General features: G+C 40.8%; 1 protein-coding gene and 1 long non-coding RNA gene across 2 annotated transcripts in view; both read left to right on the top strand.

The window, feature by feature from the left end:
- LOC148008419 (uncharacterized) overlaps nucleotides 1-23968 on the top strand; it is a 199828-nt gene that overhangs the window by 116152 nt on the left and 59708 nt on the right. The window contains exon 5 of the mRNA XM_087674241.1: nucleotides 18107-18139. Within this exon, the coding sequence (XP_087530367.1) occupies nucleotides 18107-18139 (33 nt within the window). The remainder of the gene's footprint in view (nucleotides 1-18106; nucleotides 18140-23968) is intronic.
- On the top strand, nucleotides 15831-17676 carry LOC148008420 (uncharacterized). The gene is made up of 3 exons (XR_015690136.1): nucleotides 15831-16063; nucleotides 16151-16263; nucleotides 17429-17676. It is a non-coding gene; the product is annotated as an uncharacterized LOC148008420 (long non-coding RNA).

Here is a 23968-nt window from a genome sequence, read left to right as displayed (position 1 = left end):
AGTGGGATCCAGGAGAGTGGCTATGGCCGACCACTGCAATCGCCATGAAGCCACCGAGGTTCCTCAAGTACATTGCCAGGATTGGCAGACATGTACTGATGCAGGAGGATATAGATTGGGCGCCGTCATTTCTTATGGGGCTGGTGGCACATGGAGGCTTGGCGGTGGAAAGTTGGCTTGCCCAGATGCAGGAGGAGGGAGGTTGTAAGCGTTGCACACAACAGCCTTTGGAAACCCCAAAGCACTGCCTTTGGTCATGTGAGGAGGCGCAGCTCGTGTGAAGAGGAGCATGCCGCATCCTTTGCCGTATAGCACCCAGCCTTGGATGTATCTCATGGGGAGCTTTCTGCTAGCAGGCAGTTAGCCAGGGCTGTCACCTTCTGTATGAGGCCGGGATGGAGGACACAATATTCTTCATTGAGGCAGGGTCGTGCGCAGTGGTCGGTTTGGAGGCTCTACCCATCCGCCAGGTACTAGAGCCCACAACAGACTGCTCTATGGTATGGGAGATTATAGGGAGTCTTACTGGATGGCATATCTAGAAGGCGCAGTGTCAGGAGACTTTCGGCGGAGAGACTTTCAACACAGGCAACCCTAGTTAATCTCTGGACCTCCATCATCCACTCCCTCCGCAGCTACTGGGATTAGGTGCAGGGCGAGTCCAGGGCTCGTCAGGAGCTCCGTGGTCATTTCATGCATATCTGGGGCGGCCAGGACCTGTTTTTTGTGATGCAGGCAGGCAGCCCTAGTTGGCGATACACCCCCCCTCCATGGCTTCTTGCCCCCATCCCCCCCAGACCGCCCTGAGAGGCTTGTATAGATGATGTATTTGGGTTTCTGCATTAGCTCCAGCTAGTCTGTTGAGCATGAGCACTGCGTTGTAATCAGTTTCTTTGAGTAATATAATCAGCCACATTTTATTTGCCAAAAAAAAAAAGCATTCTTAAACAGCCCCAAAACACACTTAATGAAAAACCCTAAAAAGGAAAGCGGTCCGAGAGAGTTTCAGTGATCTCCCAAAAACCCTAATTTTTGGGGTAGCCTTCAACATCTATAAATAGATAGGTTGCCCCCATTCAGTCCATTCCGTCTGTGCAGGTTTCACACTCTCCAGTGCAGATTGCAGCCATCAGTTTACCTCCACATGGCTGTCTAGCCTTCGCGACTGGTGCCACCTCTTTTGCACTTCTTGTGTTTCCAGATTCTTCTTGGCACCCTTTGCCTTCCATTTCACTTTTGCCTTAGCCTTGTCTTCTGCTTTAGATTTTTTGGATTTTCCACCTTGTTCATATGAGGGTTAACAGTGACACGGCGTGATTCCATCATGTCTAAAGCCGATTCATTAGCACTTTCATTTGCTCTCTTTTGCAAGAGTTCAGCTTTATCCACTACTATAATCCTATACCACCAAGATAGCAATTGGATCATTGGATTTCTACCATTCACCCCTCCATTGTGATCAGTTTTTCTTTGGTACCTCCAGCTACCATCGCCAGCATCTCCACCATCAAGCGACATCCTAGAGCTTGCGTTTGCACCCTTCTGGAGCCACCTTGTATCATCTCTCCCTTTTGCAACTGTTGCCTCTGTTCCTGGCAGTCCTTGGTGTTAGCGTTTTGCAGTTTCCTCTCTTCACACTCCGATTGGTGATTACAGACTTGGGATCCATCTCCGGTGGACGTCACACTCCGACATTGCTCTGCCCTTGAGTACACTATACACTCTTACATTCATTTACAACATTCATTTACTTTAGAGTTGTGTTCTCTCCCTTCTTTTGTTTGTGTTTGAGTTTTGAGTTTTGTAGGGAAAGGGTAGGCACGGAGATCGAGGCAAACAGACCTTACGTGCAGTGAGAGAGATAGAGAGAGTGCGAGGGAGCAGAGTAGAGAGTGAACATGTTTTTTGGGTACAATGACGAGTGTACCACTTTAGGTTTTTAGATAGATATATGTATGAAAGTACAATGTGCTAAGGGTGTGTTCACACCCGTGCACATATAAAAGGTACGATGGCCCTTTATTCCCAACAACCTCCCACCTAAAGGCAATGTGCCTTAAGATAGAAAAGAATCAGCTAAGTCTAGGTATGTACAAAGCTGAAATAAATATATCTTTCCAACTCCATTATCTGTCGGCAATGAGCAAACCGCTCTGCTGGAAGACCTTTCGTGAGAAGGTCTGCAGGGTTATCATCTGTATGCACTTTGACAAGCTCAATGCTCTTGCTGTCAAGTGCATCTCTAATAAGTGATACTGCACCTGTATGTGCTTTGTCTTTGCATGAAAGACACGATTCTGTGCTAGCATGATAGCACTCCGACTATCACAATGGAGAACATGTAACTTTGTGATGCCAAGCTCTCCCACCAGACGTGAAAGCCATAAAGCCTCCTTGCATGCCTCAGTGGCAGCTACATACTCTGCCTCTGTAGTAGACAATGCAACACACTTTTTTAGCATGGAGATCCAAGAGACTGCTCCTCCTGTGAAAGTAAACACATACCCAGAAGTGGACTTCCTGCAGTCCGCATGACCAGCATAGTCTGCATCCGAAAAGCCAACAACAGATGCCTTTTGCTTTCCAAAGCAGATGCACAACTCCTTTGTGCCTTTGAGGTATCTCATAATACCTTTCACCGCATCCCAATGCTTCTTGCCAGGGGTTGCCATGTATCTGCTAACCACTCCCACTGCAAAAGCAATGTCAGGACGTGTAGCAACCATAACATACATCAAACTGCCAACAGCTGAAGCATATGGTATCTTGGCCATTTCAGCCTTCTCATCATCAGATGTAGGGCTGTCCTCTGCACCGAGTTTCACATATGGAGGAAATGGAACCCCAATTGTTTTCCCCCCCTCCATATTGAAACGCTGCAAAACTTTGGAGATATAATCCTGCTGAGATAGATAGAGTAAGCCTTTCGATCTATCTCTAAGTATTCGCATGCCAAAAATGTGATTTGCATCACCAAGATCCTTCATGTCAAAGCTGCCATGAAGACTTTGCTTTAGTGAATCCAAGGCATGAGTATTCGTGCCAGCAATCAGCATGTCATCTACATACAAAACCAAGATAATTAGGCTGCCATCTGCTACCTTCTTGGTGTACAAGCAGTGATCCGCTTGAGTTCTATGAAAGCCTTGGGACTGCATGAATGTATCAAACTTATGATACCATTCTCTTGGTGCTTGTTTCTGCCCATACAAACTCCTTTTGAGTTTACATACCATTTTTTCTTTCCCTTGTTCAACAAACCCTTCGGGCTGCCGCATATATATATCTTCATGCAGATCACCATGTAAAAACGCAGTCTTTACATCCATCTGTATGAGCTCCATATCCTCAACTGCAACCAAACCCAAAATGGTTCTCAATGTAGTCATCTTGACTACAGGAGAGAAAATCTCATCAAAGTCAATTCCATGCTCCTGCTTGTACCCCTTTGCAACCAATCTTGCTTGTACTTGGGTGAGGAACCAGAAGTGACCTTCATTTTGTAAACCCATTTGCATGGAAGGGTTTTCTGCCCTTTAGGCAACTGCACCAAGTACCAAGTGCCATTTTCTTCAAGAGATTCCATCTCTGACAGCATGGCTTTATACCATTTCTTGCTGTCCTATCTGTCCATTGCTTCCTTGAAGCAAGACGGTTCACCACAGTCTGTCAACATGACATACTCAGCCACATTAATTGCACCAGAAACAAATCTGTCAGGTTGTCTAGTAGCCCTTGACGATCTCCTAACCCAGTGGTCATTCTTTGCTGGCTGTTCCTGCAAATTTCCATTTTCAGCATGCTGTCCTAGCATTTCAGCCTGCAAATCAGCATTAACAACTTGCTGTCCTGGCTGTTCCTGCACATGTAATGGCTCATTTTCATGGGCAATAGCTGGCTGATCATTTCCAGCATCATTTCCTGCATTTACAAGTTCATTTATAGCAGGTATTTGCTGCTGTACAGTAGGCACATTTTGCTGTCCAAAAGGTATTTCTTCCAGGAATACAACCCTACGGACCTCCTCAGTTTTTTCGGGCTGTTTGTGCATGCGATCTTCCCGGAAGATAACGCCATTGTTGCGTATTATTTTCCTTTTCTCGCGATTCGACAATTTATACCCCATTTCACCCTCGTCACCATATCCTAGGAAAATGCATTTACAGGACTTTGGCTCAAGTTTGCTGCGTTTTTCTTTACGAATGTGCACAAAAGCCTCGCAGCCAAACACTTTCAGATGAGCATATAAAGGTGGTTTGCCCGACCACGCTTCTTGGGGAACTCCCCTCTCCCCCCCCCCTCCCCAAAGACCTGTTTGGTGATCGATTAATCAAGTGAACGGCTGTCATAGCAACCTCTGCCCAAAAACCATGGGGTAATGCAGTATGAGACAACATTGTAGTGACCTTATCCTATATGGTCCGACTCATACGCTCTGCAACTCCATTTTGGGGTGGATTATGAGGGGCAGTGAGCTCCCTCTTTATCCCTTTGCTGTCACAAAATGCCTGAAAGGCTTTGGACACATATTCCCTACCATTGTCAGAGCAAAGACACTTAAGTGTCTTATTTGTCTGATTTTTATCCAATGCCAAGAATTTTTTAAACTTGTCAAGCACCTCATCCTTGCTACGAATAGGTTTAACCCATACTTTCCGTGTAGCATCATTGACAAAGGTGACAAAATATTTCTTTCCCCCTAAAGATAATCCTGGCATTTGACATACATCCGAATGTACTAACTCTAGAGGAGAAGATTTCAAAGAAAGAGACTTTTTGTGAGAAGTCTGTGCATGTTTGCCATAAATACAATGATCACAGTGCTTAAAATCAGCATAACGAAGACAAGGCAAGGAACCCAAAGGAGAAAGCACTTGCATTCTTGTTTGACTCATGTGTCCCAACCGGCCATGCCACAAAGAAACACTTGGCTGCTTAGTCACGGCAACAACATGGTCACGCACACTAGATACATGAAGTTGATACAACGTATCACTCTTGCAACCTCTGGCAATAACCCTAGATCCCTTACAGATCTTCCATTTTCCATCACCAAAGGTGGTATGAAAACCATCATCATCTAGCTGCCCTGTGCTAATCAAGCTCTTCTTGAGCTGAGGTACATGCCATACATACTGAAGTGTAAAGACAGAGCCATGCTGAAACTGTAACTGCACACTGCCAATGCCTGCAATCTCACATGCATAGTTATCCCCAAGATGGACAACACCATGTCGACCCCCTGTATAGGCAGAAAACCACTCACGATGAGGGGTGACATGAAAGGAAGCACCTGAATCAAGAATCTAGGTATGCATGTCATTATCTGTATCTGCAAGTAGAGCATGTGCACCAAAATGTGAAGAGAGAAAGAGTACATCACTCCCACTGTCACTGTCATGAGTGACTACATTCACCTCTTCAATTTTTATACTGCTCTTCTTAGGCTGACTGTCCTTCTTCTCTTCCTTACAATCATGTGTCTTCTTGCCTTTTCCTTTCTCTTTCTTCCATTTGTAGCAGTCACGTTTAAAGTGACCCTTCTTGCCACAATGATGGCATTCAACATCTTTGCCACGTGATTTACTGCGTCCCTTGCCATCATATTTGCCCTTTGGCTGTGATCTGCCCCTAGTATGCAAAGCAGTGGAAGACTTACTGGATGCATTGTTCAGTCGATTCATCTCTTCCATAAGTAGAGCACTCTCTACATCAGCATACAAAAGGATCACATTAGAATTGCTCATAGCAGTCCTGAATGTATCCCAACTCTCTGGTAGAGTGCAAAGCAAGAAAGTAGCCTTAAATTCCTTATCAATCATGAACTTCAAGGCAACCAGCTGGCTGAAAATGGAGTTAAACTCACTTAGGTGAGTAGACATTGCTGTACCTTCTTTCATACGCAAATCCATAAGCTTTTTCAGCCAATACACTTTACTTGCAAGACTCTTGTGTGCATACAGTTCTTCTAGTCTAGTCCATATAGCATATGCAAAATCCAAACCTTCAATGTTGCAGAGCAAGGCATCAGAAATCGATAGCTCTATGGTTGAGGGTGCAAGCTCATTCAACTCATCCCAATTGTCCTGATCCATGTCTATAGGCTTTGCCCCTTTAGTTTTGATCGGCTTTGCCTGCTTCTTTTGTAATAGGATATTGTAGCACTGTTTTTGCCACACTGCAAAATTATGTGCGCCTCCAAGCTTCTTTATATGCATCAAATTACTGCTGTCATTGCTGCCAGCCATGGTTTTCAGCCCAAATGTGACCAAAAAACCAGTAAATGCAGGCCCAAACTGTCACCCAAGTGACCAAGGTACAAACAAGTACCAATCAGCAATAAATGACCACGCACAAGTACAGATTTCAGATCTGTAATTAAGTTTTCGGAAGCACCAAACCAAGTGCTACAGCATTATCCAACTGATTACAGCTGTTCCAAAGGGCATGTGCATCACATTACATGAGAAATCCCAAAATTTCAGCTGCAATTTCTGTTGTACATGTACCCACGGGCATAAAATTCGACACGAATGGTCAAAAGCCCTAAAATTTTGTGCTCAAAGCGTCAAACACACATTTGCATTTCCTTTGTCATGCATAGGACTGTCCAGTTTTGCCAAAATAAAGCAATTTCAGCAAAACTCCCAAATTTTACCAAGTGTTGATGTCCAAATTGCATGGAATTCAACCTGTATGTACATAAAATGATCAAATGCTGCAAAAATTTTGCCCAAATCGCAAAAGCCCCAAATTACACGGGGTCCAATGTGCCTCAATGTCAAGAAATTGGGTCAATTTCAGCCCAATTTGTGCATGTACATGAAAAGCCCCAAATGTCGGGAACAAAATGTCACAAATTCCTGCAATTTCTGAGACAAATATCAGTGTTGCATCTTGCTCGCACCAAATTTGGACAATCCCCAAATTTTCCAAGTCCTGCATGCACTAATTTCAGTGAAATTGAAAGAATTTCACTAAAATGTGAAAAGCCCCAAAATTCCTGTGCAAATGTGCACCGACTTTGGAATTTCTGAGTCAGATTGTCCAATTTTGTGTTGAGATCCCCAGATTCGAGAAAAGCCGTCAATTTCTGAGCCGATTTTGCACAGATATGAGATCTTCTGCTTACGCGCGTGAAACCCTGTCAGTGGATGAAAGAAATTTCAAAAAAAGATTGAATTTTTGAAAAAATCTGACGGGTCAACAGACCCGTCAGTCGTGCGCTGTGACGTCCGCCTGTTCGCCGTTACGCGCTGGTCGTCGTGCCCGTCACCAGCCAAGCAGCCGTCCCGCCTGCCATGCTTGGTGTTGTCGATGTGTGGTTGTTGCCTGGCTGCCCTGTCGATGTGTGGTTGTCGCCTGGCTGCCTTGTCGACACTGGTCTGTAGTGTGATCTCAGACCTAGTCGCATGTTCACTCTTGGTCCACACCTGTTGCGGTTGCCTGTTGTAGCTGACTATCACTGCCTGTTGCTCGCGTCAACTGCCTCTCAACTGCTACTCGTCGAACTCTTGCAACACATAGAGTCTACCTGCAACCTGCCCGTTGCTCCTACACCACCTTGGCTGTCTCTTGCCAGCTTTGATACCATTTTGTAGGGAAAGGTTAGGCACAGAGATCGAGGCAGACAAACCTTACGCGCAATGAGAGAGACAAAGAGTGCAAGTGAGCAGAGTAGAGAGTGAACACGTTTTTCAGTACAATGACGAGTGTACCACTTTAGGTTTTTAGATAGATATATGCATGAAAGTACAATGTGCTAAGGGTGTGTTCACACCCGTGCACATATAAAAGGCACGATGGCCCTTTATTCCAAACAAGTTTTGCTTTTAGGGTTTGAGTTTTTCTCTCTGTGTCTATGTCTGTCTCTTTGTGTTTCTGTCATAGTCATATACTCTGTGTTTCCTCAGTGCAAACCCTAGCAATTTTCTTTTCAAAAGCTTTGTGCTAAAAATTTTGCACTTACAGAGTTTTGCAAAACAATAGCTCGTCTTACAAGACCTAAGGCTATATACAAGTGATTCGCATGCTTCTCTAGCAAGGTACTATATAGTTATATTGTCAAGAAAAACAACTGTCCACTTTCCAAGATACATATGAAATAAATCATCATTATCTGTTGGAAAGTTGCGGGGACATTAGTTAATCCAAGAGATAAGACCAAAAATTGATAGTATCCATATCACATTTGAAACACAATTTTCGGGACATCCTCCAAAGCTATTTGTATCTGATGGTCTCATGGTGCAATCTATAAGATCATCCATCTGAGGTAACAAATGTTTGTTTTTGACAATCATTTTATTGAGACCCTTATGGTTACACAAAAGCGCATTGTGCCATCCTTCTTTTTGGTGAGAAGGAGAAGCCTGCCCCACAGACATTTATTGGTTCAATAAAACACTTAGCTAGATAATCATGAAGTTGTCCAACTATCTGTTTTAGGCTAAACTGGTATGGTTGTTGAGAGATAGGATGGCTACTAGGCAATGTCTTGATTCTATGGTCTAATATATTGTGAGACAATAGAAGTTCATGTAATTTGGATGGAAAGACATCAATGTATTTGCGTAGAATAAGATCCAAATATTTACTTACATTCGAATTAGTATGAATGTTATTATTAAAAGAAATTGAACACATTGCATCATACAAGCATAGGTAACATTATTTGGATCACAAAAACATCTACTAAATTCCAAAGCTGGTATCATGTATGTTAGAGATTAGTGTTTCCTTGGACTAGCATTCTCAATCTATAGTTGGTGTAGTCAGCTCTCTCAAGTGAAGTTACGCATTTTTCCTGTCAGTTTTTTGCACTTTCAGTAGTCACCAGATGGATTCACCATTTCTTGGGCAGGTTGGACATTTATCAGGAAGGTGATTAAGCCACGTGGAAGCTGGAGGACGTATATGATATCATTGATTATTTCATGCATTTATGCAACAGTTGGCAGTTTGCTGATGAGGTCGGCCAACTCATTGGTCGCTTGCATTATTTTATTGTATTAATTCCTCCTATTAAGGCTCCAATTGCAGCATGCCCTCCATCACTTGTCTTTTAGGTGTTTGTAATAGTAGGCATTGGCACCATGCATGGAGTTAGAGGGGGCTACCCTTGTTTTAGTGTAGGTCATCCATTTAAAGTATCGACCGAAATCGACCTAGAGTTTTAGGCTATTATGGATTGTAAGGACCTTGTGTTGCTGGCTCTTCCTTTGGATTAGCAGCTCGATGGGGAGAATTACCGCATTTGGCGTGTAATGGTGCTTGCTATACTGGAGTGTTATGATTTGGCGGAGCTTGTGACCGAGGCTATAGACTATCCTTTAGCCGGTGATGCCTCCAAGCTTTTTGTAAATGAGAAAGCTGAGTTGATGAATGTACAAGCACATTGGGACAAATTGGATTCTCGCATCTTTTCTTTCCTCCCTTTTGCACTCTAGCCGTCATTGTGATATCGAGTACTCGACTGTGGCTTAGAAGAGAGCTAGAGCTAGATCAAATGTACAATCGGATGGCCGTGATAAAATGGGTGTCTCTAGAGGATTAGGTGAGGACTTTGAGTCCTAACAAGTCTTCTTTTATGTAGGAGCATGTCAATAAGCTTTGGCAATTGCAAATGCAGGTCCAGAATGCAAGGAAGGTGCAAAAACTCTAGGTATATTTCATGAAGAAAAAGAGTGAAGCATTTGTATACTTCAAAACATTCAAGGTTTTTGTTGTTGAAACAAAAATAGGCTTGAAAGTTAAGTGCTTGAGGTCAGATAGAGGGGGAGAATACTTCTCTAATGAGTTTAGTGGTTTTTAAAGGTCTCATGGGATAAAGTGACAGCTTAGATGTAAGTATATCCCACAACAAAATGAGGTTGTAGAAAGGAAAAACATACGTGTTGCAAGAGTTGCATGGGCATTGATGGTTGAATGGAATATACCCAAGCATTTTTTGTTTGAGGCTATTCAAACTACTGCCTTTATTATGAATAGGTCTTTCATAGTTATAGTTCATAGTATGAATCTTGAAGAATGTTTTATAGGCAAGAAACTTGATGTATCACACTTGAAGGTATTTGGTTGTATTGCATGTGGTCATGTGCTTGATAAGTTAAGGAAGAAATTGGATCCAAAGAATGAAAAATGTATTACCTCGAAGGACATGGTGATAACTCTTCTTTCTTAGTAACCACCCTGATTCGGTGTATTCTACTTTGCCTTGATTACATAGTCGAGATCCATCTACTCATTCAACCCATAGTGCAAAATATTTCTGCCCTTGATGAATCCATACTAATGGGGATGCACAATATTAGGAAGATGCTTATGGAGATGATTAGCCACGGACATTTTTTATACATGGACGCCATCAAAGAGATTGGTCGCCAATGATTCGATATTCTAATTAGGAGAGGTGGTCATGGTTCAGTTAGACTTGGAAAAAGATTTTGACTACTTCAATTGGTCTTTCCTTACGGAACTTATGCACGCCATGGGCTTTGGTCTATATATGTCACATTTGAGACACAATATTAGTGCTGATGCTTTTCAAGGGTTATATTGAATGGTGGTCTCATTGAACCCTTCGCCCTTGCACACTCAATCAAACACGTTTGTACTTTGAGCCCTCTATTTTTTGCACTAATGACCCATCCAATCCTCACAATGTTTTCCTATCTGGTTGATACTGGACAGTTCGCTAGCTTATCCCTTCCTTTTGGTCAACGCTTTGTTGACTAGTCACACTATGATCTTGAAAGCAGAAAGGGGCAATCACCGCAAGGCATTAGATGTTTGGAACCTTTTTGTGCATGCTTCTATCCTCCATATTAATGCTGTGAATCCCTTCTTATTAGTTGTACTGAATCGGACTTGCAAACATTGGTGTGGCAAGGCAAGACCTTTGGGTGTTGATATTCAGCTGAAGTACTTGTTGGATTGGATTTTACACAAATTGAAGGCAAAGTTTGTTTATTGGAAATATTAGGTGTGGCCAATCCATGTTCCTCAATAGTCGCGAAGACTATCATGTTACTTATTTTTTTCCACCTCTGTCCTAGACTGCTACTACCTTGAATGATCTTACTTGGCACATTCACTTCATGCTATGGGAAACAGACTCCTTGCATGCGGATATTTCTTGGATTTCTTGGAGCCATGTAAGCATGGGTGGAGGGCCTATTTTGGATACCGAGACTCATATGATGGCTCTTTGTTGGTCAAATTTTCGAGCTATGTGCATGGAACGTCATCCTTGGGTCTTATTGTCCATTTCTTTTTGGAAGTCTGAGAACTTGTGCATGGTCATACCACCATTCATGGATCGTGGTGGCACATCCTTAACACTGCTGGTTAGTTCTCCACATCTTCCTCTTTCTTGCTGAATCATTTGGTCTCCTCCTTGGAAGCTAGTCTTGCGGAAGGTGCAATGGAACCGAGTGGAGGATCATTGGGTTGCTAACTCTTTCCAGATGGAATTGTTGGCTGTGTGAAGGTTGCTTCCTTGGGATGGGAAACATGAGACCCAATCCAAATTTAATCTCATGGCATGCTTGGGCTTAATTTCTCTCGTTGATGCAACCCTCGCAAGTCACAGTGTATTGATGCCTTTTCGCACAAACAAGAAAGGAACCCCCTTGACAAGGCCCCTTAAGCTGACCTCTTGTGCTAGGGGAAGGTCCAATTCTGCATTAAATATAGATTGTTTCCATAGCACTCTTCACATCTCTCTAACACTTTTGTGCTTGAACTCTCACATCTCTCTAGTTTTTCAAATCTTCTTTGCTCTCCATACCCCTTTCTTCTATTGACACCACGGTCTCTCACAATGTGGCTCTTTTTAATAAGCATGCTACCAATGAACATCAATACATGGAGAATGCTAGATCAACTTCTTCCAAACCCAAACACGTGCATGGATACCATCCTGAGGAATCTTCTTCCATGAAATCTAATGCAAACTCGTTCCTTGTGGTAGTGCTGCAAGCTCAAATTAAAGACATGCAATGTCAATTGGTTGCGCAACATACTCCCCACTTTCTATTTGTGGCCCTAGTCATGACAACATTGCTTCTCCAATTCCATTCTAACCCCTTTAAATGGGGAGAAGAGGGAATGTGATAAGACCAACATTGATTCATGGCTGACCAAGTGGACACCTTATTTTGATTTGTATTAGTTTAACAACACTCAACATGTTGGGCACACATACAGACTATGTTACAAGGGAAGATGTAGCTTGATGGACAGGGCTACCCCCCAAGCTAGAGTCCTGGTCAAATTTGCAATTTGTTTTTCAGAAACAGTTCGTGTCTAATGATCAGATTGAAAATTGCTGTAAATTGTTTGAGCTTAACATGGGGAAGAAAACCTTGGATATGTATTTATAGAATTTTAAAGATCTTCACAAAACAAAGGCTTTGGATTACCCGCAGGCGTTACTCCACATGCGATATCTCTTCATGTTGTTGCTGGACTACTAGAACAAGGTGCTCCGCAATCCTTTACATTTCCTGGATGATGCCTACAAGTACGCAAAAAACTTTGATGATACTTTGACTTCGAGCTAGGGAAACTAGTCACAACGGGTGGGTCCCATCGGGTTACCTCCACCTTCAAGCCCAAGAAAACTTCTACTCTAAGAGAAACTCATTAGTCACCCTCGGAGTTGTTCAAGAAGAAAAATGCTAAGTGCGAAGCGACTTGTAGTGAGGACCCCTCTAAAGGTGCTTGTTTTGTTTGCCATCAAACATGACTTTTGTGTAGACAGAGAATGTCCACAAAGCAAGAAGGCAAAGTCAAGTTCAAAAGCTTCAATAAATATTGTAGAAACTCGAGGTATTTCTTTAGAAATTTCAGCAAAGGATTGCTTTGTATATTTTTGACAATACATTTGTCATCCTCAAAGATGACCTAAAAGCCATGCTTATTGAAAGTTGAAATAAACAACCAATTCTTGGTAATGCGAAGCATAAATAATACATCTAGAAGCATGAAGTCTGAAGCATCTATAGTAGTAATAGTGAGTGTCCCAATGCCACAAACATCATAGCTGTTGCTGTTCACATGTGACATGCTTCCCAATTGAATGCAAGAAGTAAACAAACACTTCTTGGAAGTGATGTGCTTTGAAGCACCACTATTAAAATACCATGTTTGCTACATTTCAACAGCATTAATTATCGAATCCTCTGATTTACTAGTTGATGTCTCTTGGATAGCCAAAACCTGAGTCTTTCTTCTTCTCCTTGGCCAATCTCTTTTGGCATTCATCAATATAATGACATGGCTTCTTGTTGTAATAATGGCATTTTCCCTTCTTTCTAGACTTAAATATTTGAGTCTTGGATAGTCTTGTTTGATGGTTATCCAACATCACCCTTTTGTTGATTTTGTGCATTTTTCCTAGCTTTACCTTGCCTATAAACTTGGGAAGCATAGCACCTCACCTGAACGCAATGCAACATTTTTCCGAGTCTGCTCCTCTTGCAACAAGAGGCCTTCCAACTCCACAAAAGTAAGGGGTTGCTACCCCACCCACAAATGACAACATCAAAGAAGTGTGAAAACAAAGATGTCTTTGGAAGAGAGCTCAGTGTGATGTTCACCAATTTTGCATGCTGAATAATCTCATCAACATTGAGTAGCTGCTCCTGCAAATCCTATATATGAGTAAGGTGATCCGTCATACTATTACCATCATCCATGTTTACATTTGCCAACTCTCTGTGAAGATAGGAGATTCTAGCCTCATTCCGGGCAGCAAATATACGCTAGTATGTCCCAAGCTAATTTTAGGGTCTTAAAGATCGAACTTGTGGAATGATAGCCCTTTTCATTGACAATGCTATAAAAGAAAGTGCTTGAGCATTCTTTGAATCCCATTTCCTTTGATCCTCCATAGGAGGATGAGGAGGAGGAGCACTAGCACCAGCACAAGCAACCTGTGCTTGAGCATGACACTGAGGTGGGAGACCTCTTGGTCACTGCAAGTCACTTGTAACATAGTATCACAAATCCTTCGCAACAACAATAAGGTTGCGGACCATAAAACTCCACAATGGGTAGTTGGAGCCATTAAGCTTATTTTACTAAGTGAGGGCATGACGGATGCTGCTCCAATCATTGTTTTCCTGACATGCCATGCTGTCAAAGATGAGCAAAAATCTGCAGTCAATATGCAGAAGTATAGTGTGTCTACTTAGAGTATCAGAAATCATTTAGAATTGTCAAACAAGTGCAAACTATCACACAAATGTCAAAGTGTACACAATGTCACCCAAATCAGCACTCAGCCACAAGAATAACAGCAATGCATTGCTGTATACTGTTGTAATACACTTGCCTCGTAATGTGTGCCCACAAATTACAAATTTCAGCAATTTAATGTCGATTCTCACCAAAATTTCTGAAATTTCTCAAAATTTACTACTCAATCTGACTGTAGTAGCAATTAAATACTGTTGCACCACTAATTTCTTGCCTTGGAATACGTGTAGGGCAAAAGCCCCAAATTTCTTTCTAAAATTTCAAAGAAATTGTAAAAATTTTTACCTTGCAGTTTGAATTTATGCAGAAATGTCGCCTCAGGATACGTGCCAACAGTAACAAACAACTGGAATCAACCTAGTGATATGTGCCGGAACCAAAAAATTGAAAAGCCCTAAATTTCTTGTACCAATGTCGAAGAAATTGTGCAATGTTGGCAATTTTGGTGGAGATTCATGCACAGGAACTCAAATTAGGCGAAAACCCCAACCTTTCTCGAAGAAATTTCAAGAGATTTTGTAGTAGCATCGGCTAATGTGTCTGTTCAGAATCCATACGTAGAAGCTGCTTTGATACCAAATGTTGGAAATGGAGGAAGAGAGAGTGTGTGTGAATACAAGACAATGAGCAAAAGTGGGCAGTAGTTCCATACTCAAAAGATGCAAGTACTTGAATGATAGAATGAAAGGACAATAGGTCTTAAGTAAGTTAGACCTATCTCTAACTCAACTAGAGTTAATTTAACTATAGAACTAACTCTAGAAGTGTTGACATAACTTGTTAATGTAGTTGTGTTCACATACAAACCAAATAACCAAAACATTAGGAACTACCCATAGAATATACAAATTCTAACATTAATGCCTTGAAGTGTGGGCTAGATCCCCTAGAACAAATAGTTGCAGTCAAGTGCCATGATCATGAAATATTTGTACATTGTGGTTATATAGGCTAAAATCTTGAGATGCATATATCTTTGCATGGAAAACTCATATAAAGATTTTAATATCTTTTTTGTAATGTACTCATAAAGAGCTTTTACATGAAAGCTATATTGGAGGGTCCCTAAATTTTGGGGCTAAATTCTAGGAGGTCATTAAATTTTTAGATCCTAGGATTATTCTAAAAAAGTAAAGTCTTGAGAGAGCCCTTGCCTTTTGGAATTAAAGTAATGTTGGGAGCTCTTCATGGAAATAAAAGGGAGATGCTCCAATGCATGCCAATGCACACTTGTTTCATTTCTTGACTTGGATTGGGATTTGACACAACTAACGCACTAGGAATGCTTTTATCTTTGACTTTTCCTCTTGAATTCATGGTCATATTGGTTGAATTAGAGGCCTATTGTTGTGGAAGGTGACTTCTATAATGTTGGCAAGTGGTTGGAGGTGTTGTTGCTTTGAAGTAGTCACTCTCTATTGGTATAACTAATATGAGATGTGTGTAGCCGAATGATGTCCCAACTGAATGATCTCATTGAGCTTACTCTGGATCAACTCTTGGAAAGGGGAGGGCATTAGGGATGTTTTCCCTCATGTGAACACACTTACGTGTGTGAATATGCCTTTCAATCTGTGCATGTATCACACACTTTAGGTGCATTAAATGAAGGTCAAGCTAGTTGATGTGCCTCTTGGCCTATATAAACAAGGCCATGTACCTTGTATTCATATGCTCTGTTTCCCATTTATCAGGAAATCATCTTTGAGTCTAATACTCTCTTTGTGTTTCCTCTCTCCAATTTTCCAACATATGCTATGGAGTGCAACATCTGGTACCAGAGGAGATTCAATCTTGTGTCTGTCATTTTCTTCACTTTCATATTCAATATTCACATTCTTCAGTATCGTACGTGAACTGACAAGCTCCTGTTGCTATCCTTCAGCTTCTGCCGTTATATGCTTTCTTCTAGAGCAAAGAGTTGATGCTTCAAGTCAGACCTTTATTAAAAAGGGTAGCCATTTCATATGGTTTTCTCTTGCTGCACGGAGTCTAAAGGTACCTTAAATTTTCCTCTATGTTGCAACTATCATCATTATACCATGATCAGATTTGGGGATGTGCATTCACCTGGAAATGTACCTCAAATAAGGGTTCCTATGACCTATTGAGAAGTCGCACATGCCACATCCAGTGCCATCCACACCATTTGGAGAATGTGCTGCATCAAGATCTCTGTTTGGATTTTCTATTCCACATGGTGTGTCTAGTCTACTCTTCCTGATTACAAGATCAACATCGATGCTGATATGGATGCTCCATTATGATATTCCAAATCCTGATCTACCATGGTGCTATAAGATTCACAGCACCTCCCCTATACAATTTTGTTAAATTCAGTGCCTTATATTTAAGGGGGCTTAGGAGTCTCAATTAAGGCTGTTAATCTGCAAAGCACACATATTAAGCTATTGCATCCTAATAATCCTCCAGAAAATATTTGTGATCATCTGTAATGGGATTAGGCTCTTCTCCATTGTAGGAGTAAGACCTTCCCTATAGATCTCCATGTAGTTCAGGATTGGACATTGCCTTGGAAAAGGACAAAACTTCCTGCTAAGAAAGAGAGTGTGGATGGTCTACAACTATCCCATTGGTCTGCCCAAGATGGACAAGTTGTATATGTCATTTATCAGGGTAGCTGCTCACATATGTAATCCATTGTATGAGCTCCTCCCTTGTTAGTTCAACACATGAGAGCATTTGATTTTGGCCCTTGGGTCAATAGAAAAAATCACTATAGATGACTAGCCCATGTGAACTCCCTAAAACAAGAAAATATTTCTGCACTCAATCATATCCTTTGTGTCATGGGCAATTCTCTACAACGGCACATCATCAACTGCTAGCTCAGGCACATGGGTTTATTTGTGACATAAAGGGCTCCTTGTTTCACACCTGTACATGCATTACGAACCACTTCTATTAAGATTCTCTACCAGAAGTATGTCTCCAATGCATTCAAATTTCATAATATCCTTGTATAATGGCATGTATGAGTACCATTAGTCCATGGCATGTCTGATCATCAATGCATAATATCCTTGTATAATGGCATGTATGAGTACCATTGGTCCATGGCATGTCTGATCATCAATGCATAAAGAGGCTGTTGTGTAGAGCTCGTCATATTGAAAACTTTACCTACTTTCAAATGTGGCAGGCCTTTCCTTAATGTGGTTCAGAACTCCACAGTATCTCTCTGCCTATTGAGGGCATAGACCACCAGCACAGACAACCTATGCTAGCAACAAACCTTCAATGAGGCATCTATCCATCCTAAGACCCAATTTAATCCTTTGTACAATGATGACTGGAGCTTAAATTAAATGGACCCAAGTCCTTCCTTACACTGGTGCAAACTTCAGCCTGCTGCTCCATTCCTGCCACAAACATTTACAAAGTGACAATGAAAAGGTGACACAGAGGATCAATGACTCTTGATTTAAATATAACTTATTGCCTATATAAATGAACTATATATAGGGATGGATCAGATTGATAATGCGTAATCCCTTATATCTACATTGTTTGGTATATTTTGTTTTCATATTCTGATGCTTACAAGCATAAAGTGTGGTTCTAAATCTATATAAAATGGAGATGGCTTTCGACAATGTCACACTAACAAGGCCACATTTAAAATGCAACATTTAAAATGTATGACCCTTGGGGTTAAATTGTCTATGGTTAACTTCTGATAAGTGTTTCTTTCCTACTGTGGCCTCCCTTTTCTAGTTTTTCAAGTATGATAGAAGAGCTATTAATGTTTTTGGTAATTGACACAGGAAAATCATGAAGCATCTGTCCTAATTTCTTTGCGTTGTTTTTTCCATTGTAGCCAGTGTGGAGCTGTCGACCTTCAGCTTCAGAGGTATGGCGTTCTATTACAATTTCAGTGGTGGTATATACTCACAAAGGTTATAACTTTGGTAGCAAATTGTGTCTTCTAGAGCAAGTGGTCTTGGACAGCTGAGTCCAGTACAATCTGGTAGGAAGCAACAGGGAAGAGCCCTTCATTGGGACTTGTTGTTTACTAATTAATTGCAGAAACACTGGTCAGATAATTTCACCCTTGAAACGCATCCTTGTGAAGTTTGCAGGACAGGAAGTCGTAGTTCTCTCACATCTTATTGGCCTTCTAGGCAGGACACACCATGTGAGTAAACATTTTTTGAATTCAAAGCACCCAACTCATGAGAGATTTGCATCTTGTTGGCCTTCTAGGCAGGACACACCATGTGGATAGAGATTTTTTGAATTCATGGTACCCGGCACGAGAGATCAGATACACAGCATGCATGATGATCATATGGACAGCTTTAATCATGCCCAAATGTGGTCATTGAACTCACTATAGAATATTTATTTGTCTGTTTCAGCAAGATCAATTGTCTTGAAGGATTATGTGTTGGAGAGCGGAGTCTTGGAGCGTGGTCAGAGAAGGGTTGGGATGTTCCTTTATGATGAGTAAATGCTGCTGACAGATTTCTAACCTCAATGGAGTTCAGTAGGACAAATACAAAATATCCTTTCTGCAGGATATTATAGGTTTTTCTCAGTCACCAGTGCTCTTTTTTTACAATAAAGAGTGGCTACTTATAGGCTAAATTGAGAAACTACAAGGGTTCAACCTCGTAGCTGGAGTCAAATGCATGCTCACAGAACTCCTGCAACTACATCACACAGGAAAAGAAGTCATTATGGTGGGAGTTCCTGGAGGGCACAATGCTGAGGATGGGCTTTCCAGAGCAGTGGGTCAGGGGAGTAGCAGGTCTCTATTCTTCAGCACACAGCCAAGTCATGACTGTTGGGGCAAGAGGAGGCAGATTTCAGCATTCATAGATCAGTCAGATAGGGATGTCCACCAGCTCCTTTCTTGTTTTTATTTGTAGCGAAGGCCATGAGCCCCTTTTGGAGAGACAGATCTACAGGTATCAGAGGCATCAAGCTACCCATCCTCCTGTTTGAGGAGCTTCTTGATGTGGACTTCGCTGATGATACATCAATTTACCTGGATGGGGATGATGGTAACTTTAGAGCCTTTGTTATGGCCATGGAGATATTTTGCAAAGCATCAGAAGCCCTAATTAATTGGCGTAAATCCTATGGATTTTGGTGTGCGACACTAGACCATCGGAGTGGCAACCGAATAAGGATTTCATGTGAGTTTCCCACAGGACAGCTGTGAAATATCTCGGATGCCAAGTGGGGATTGGCATTACCTTAGAGTAGAAATTGGCACTTCTCCTTTTGAGCATTAGACAGAAGCTTCTATATTGGAGCTCGGTTAGAGTCTCATTAGCAAGGAGAGTATTGGTCACCAACCAAGTTCTTCTAGCGACCATGTGGTACATCACTTTTGGTTGGGCATTCTCTAGGTTGTGCATCGGTGAGGTGAAGCACCTCATTAAGAATTTCATTTAGTCAGGACGAGATGGGAGCCTAGCCAGAGTGAAGGTGTCCCGGGATGTCATCATATAACTTAGATCTAGAGGAGGATTAGGAATCATAGACCTAGATAGCCAGAGAAAAGCCTAATTGATTCAGCTTATTGTTAGGGATCTGATTCCGGGATGTATGGCACAACTCCTTATGGTATGCAACAACCAATGCGTGGTGTGCAAGGCCCAATGTATCTAAGTATGGCTGATAATATGCATAACCCCATGTATATCAATGTTGGCATGATGCTAGGCACAAAGTGGTAAGTTTGACAATGCATATATGCAGCCCATTGTGTTTGGGACTCGTAGTATTAATGCTGATCGTGCAAATGCTCTGTATAGTGCTAGTCTTGAGAAAACGTGTATCTAGTAATGCTTGCATGAGGGAAATGCAACCAGTAATGCATGCAAATATATGGAAAAATGCATCTTGGTACGGCTGGTAGTTTGCAAATTCCCATGGATAGTCATATTGCAATGGACCAAAGTATGCAAACAAAAATGTTTTCTACTGCATCTGGTGCTCCTAGCATGTTAAATACACATGAGGGGCTAGTCAACAGGATGCAATGTTGCATATTAAGTTGGAATTGCAGCAGTGTGAAAGTATAAAGCATTGCAATGCTTAAGAGGAAAAAAGGCCTAGAACCTAGTGAAGGTTTTGAGGCAAGTTAGAAATGGAGTTTCCATGTGCTTCTCGGTGAAGTTTCAACATTGTTTCATCTATGAAAGAATGCAATTGGATGGAGGAGGGTGACTTGGTAGATCATTCTCAATGATGCACTTCACCTTGATGTGTTTCAATTAGAGCTGATTTTGGATTGGGCTCTTTCGGCCTCAGTAGAGCATAGAAGGTTCAAAGAATTGCTTGATGCTCAATGGAAAGGTTGCATCTTCACTTCCCTAGTGATGGATAGCTCGGTTATGTAGTGGATCTCGGATGTACTTGATTTGTATCTAGGGTACTGTGTTGACAGTATTTCTTATTGGGATCACTATTTAGTATACTAGTCATTGCAGTAGGTATACATATGTATGGTTTGCACCTAGGCTCTGAAACTATACATTTACAAGGTTATTGACATGTATGGAATATATAGAATGTACATTTTGATGTGAACTATATTTGCAAGGCATGTATAGAATACATGGATGGTATGTAATGTACATTTACAAATTATGCAAAAGAAGTACAATTGCATAAGTTACATGTGGTTGTAGATGATGTATCCTTTACATGAGTATTATGTAGTACATCATTGCAATAAGGCATTGGTTATGCTTAGTTTATATATTACTTTGCCTTAGTGATCAAAATAGTGTTGGATTCATTAGGGAAAAAAATGCTTCAAAAAATGCACTTTTGTTAATCACGGGATTAAGAAAAGGACCAAAGAGAGTTTGCCACTTGTGCAAGAATATGGTATTCTTGTCTCCTCTTTTTTTGGAGATAGTAGAGTCCACTTCGTGATTCTCTCCTCCTTTTTAGTCAAAATCTTCAAAGTCTGACATGTTTTGGTAGTCTCGAAGTCCTTATTTACTTATAAAATCTGACAAAGGTCATAATAAAGATGATATGAAGTTAATGATGACTTTTTTAAAAGTCCAGAACTTTTTGGCGCCCAATATATTTTCATTAGTCTTCTTAATATTCATTTTTAGTTCATTCACCTTTCTCGGTGAGCTTCTTTCTCTGCGAATTTAATTTAAGTATGGCATCCAGAAGGTGCTTTTCTCATTTAGTAAATTCCTGCACGGTCTATAGCCAGGGAGCTAACGAAAATTGGGAGCCAAAGATCTTTAGCATAAACGATTGTGTTGCCATGCTGCCCTCTTGCAAGGACTGTCACAAGGTGAAAAGAAGAAAACAAGAGGATATAAAACATCACTGAAAAGGATATATCATTTCTTTCAAAATTATACATGAAGGATGGTTTATCAAAGTGCAACATGTTTACATGGCCAAGGATATGCACTTGCCTCCGAACGAGTGTGTTTCGCAACAAACACATTATAAGTCTTGAGTTGATAACATATGTAATACTTTTTTCATTTAAGTACTAATAATGAATTCTTGGTTGTAGATATATTTCTGTTAACAAGTATTGAATGGTAACCTATGGAAAGCTTAAGTGGAACCTTCCATGCGATTCATAAGGTGTTTGCAGATATTATTTATGTTGATCAGACTGTGGATTCTTTTACCGAGGGAAGGGCTTTTATATATTATGAATGTTCTGTAGCTTTGTGGAGGAGAGTTGGAATCAACTAGTGTGATTGCCCTATCCAAAATCAACTCAATACATTGCTCCCTTATCCACCACATATATGAATCAAGGTAATCTCAGTACTACGAGAAAAAATATAACAATTAGTAAACTGAAAAAGGGTCCCTCTAAAAACCAACAATATGAAAGAGACTTACATTCACCCCATCTATATTGAGTATCTTTGAATCTATTGTCTTGCAAACATTTGAAATCACTCTCCATCCACAAGTATGTGTATGACTTTGCAATGGTACTTCTTGTTAGAGAAAGTTATATGGTTTTTTAGGATTAGCAATATCCTCATATGTGATGTCCAAGAAGATAGTCACGAGCCTCCTAACACTGCAAATGGAAACATGTAACTAAAATAGACAATCAAATAAAATAAACAATTAATCAAAAAGCAAGCATTATTCCATTCAACGCACATTCTTCCTTGGCCATGGATACAACTTAGAGAGTTCATGAGGATAATTTCTCTGGTGAGTATATCCGATGCAAGGGGAAAAAATATGGTAGTTTATGATGCAATCAAAAGCTTTGAAAGACATTGCTATGTTTGAACCAGATCTCGAAAATAATTCCATTGATAATAGTGGATCAACAATACATATAATTTTAGAAATTTCTTGGCTAAGAGATGTAATCAATGCCCTAAAACTAATAGCGAAAATAAAGGAGTGTTATTGCAATCAACAGCACAATCATTCTATATCCTAAAAATTTTGAGAGTCAAAATGTCTTATCTTATGCAACAATAAACTACAAAATCTAACAATTGAATATCCTTTTTAACAACTAGTATGGACTTGTCCTCAAGAGATATGTTAAGATAGTCCTCTTCCTCAGAAGTGCAAGAAACATTGATAACCATTTTTCCATACACATTGCCCATTCTCTTATAATTAACAAGACCAAGCACATCGATTTTTCTCTTGCAAACATCATCCTCGGTTTCTATGACGTCCTTTGTTTTTTCTTCTTGGACAAACTCTTGCTAGGATGCAGTCCTTGTTGGATATAGATGTATCATATCCTCGATCTTTGGCCCTTTCGCTTCCTAGAAAATTTTGGGAAAATGTTAAGGATCTCAAAGGCTTTTTTATCAATAGTGGGCAATGACCTCAATACGTTGTCAAACATGTACCTTATTTTCCTAACCATACTAAAATCTTTCTTCATCAAGTGATCCTACGAGCATGAGTAGCAACAATGTAAGCATCATTCATAAAGTCAATAACAAAGTCTTCAACTGTCTCCTAAAGGCAACGAATCATTGCAAGCTACCATTTCTTTTGCATGCCAATTTTAGTCACAACACTCTTGATAATCTATTAGAAATATCCTTGACAACTTTAATAAAAGTTGTCTCTTTGAAATGACATGCTCTAAAGCTCTCTAGGCCTTATCTCACTAAAACACTTCTATATATAGTAAAACCTAGATCTTCTATTTCTCCTTGGCTTGGAAGCCTCACTTTCTTGAGCAAAAGAGGGTCCAGATTGATTTGTTGGCTGATCAGGTACTCTAGGGGAGATTGGAACCTTGGCAGTTGTCTGCTTTATCCTTACCATTACTGTTGCTTGAGAGAAAATGACACAAAGATTAATAAAAAACTATTCGTCGCTGGTATCGTCGATACGACACGCAAATGATAAGTTGATATGACGCGAGAGCAACGAAGCCAAATCTCGCAGGGTCCTATTCGTAACGTATCATGGAGCAGCTAATACGGTGTGAGCGCGGCAAAGCGTAATCTCGGCACGATCCTTTTCGCTTTATATCGTGGACAAGCTCATATGGCGTGGGAGTGGCACAACGAAATCTTCGTAGGGGTCCTCCTCACTTCGTATTGTGGAGGAGCAAACAAACGTGTGCAAAGCACAACCCCTCTATTTGCATCATTTTGTAATGCTTTATTTTTTGTGAGACCTTACATTTATTTAAAAAATCCTTTAAAAATTTTCATAAAAGTATTATGCCCTG

This window comes from Lygodium microphyllum, unplaced genomic scaffold, assembly GCF_053477565.2.
Source record: "Lygodium microphyllum isolate KBCC unplaced genomic scaffold, Lygodium_microphyllum_v1.1.10 scaffold_144, whole genome shotgun sequence".
In the NCBI taxonomy this organism is placed as follows: domain Eukaryota; kingdom Viridiplantae; phylum Streptophyta; class Polypodiopsida; order Schizaeales; family Lygodiaceae; genus Lygodium; species Lygodium microphyllum.
Note: the sequence above shows the minus strand (reverse complement) of the source record. Positions and strands in the feature narration are given on the sequence as shown.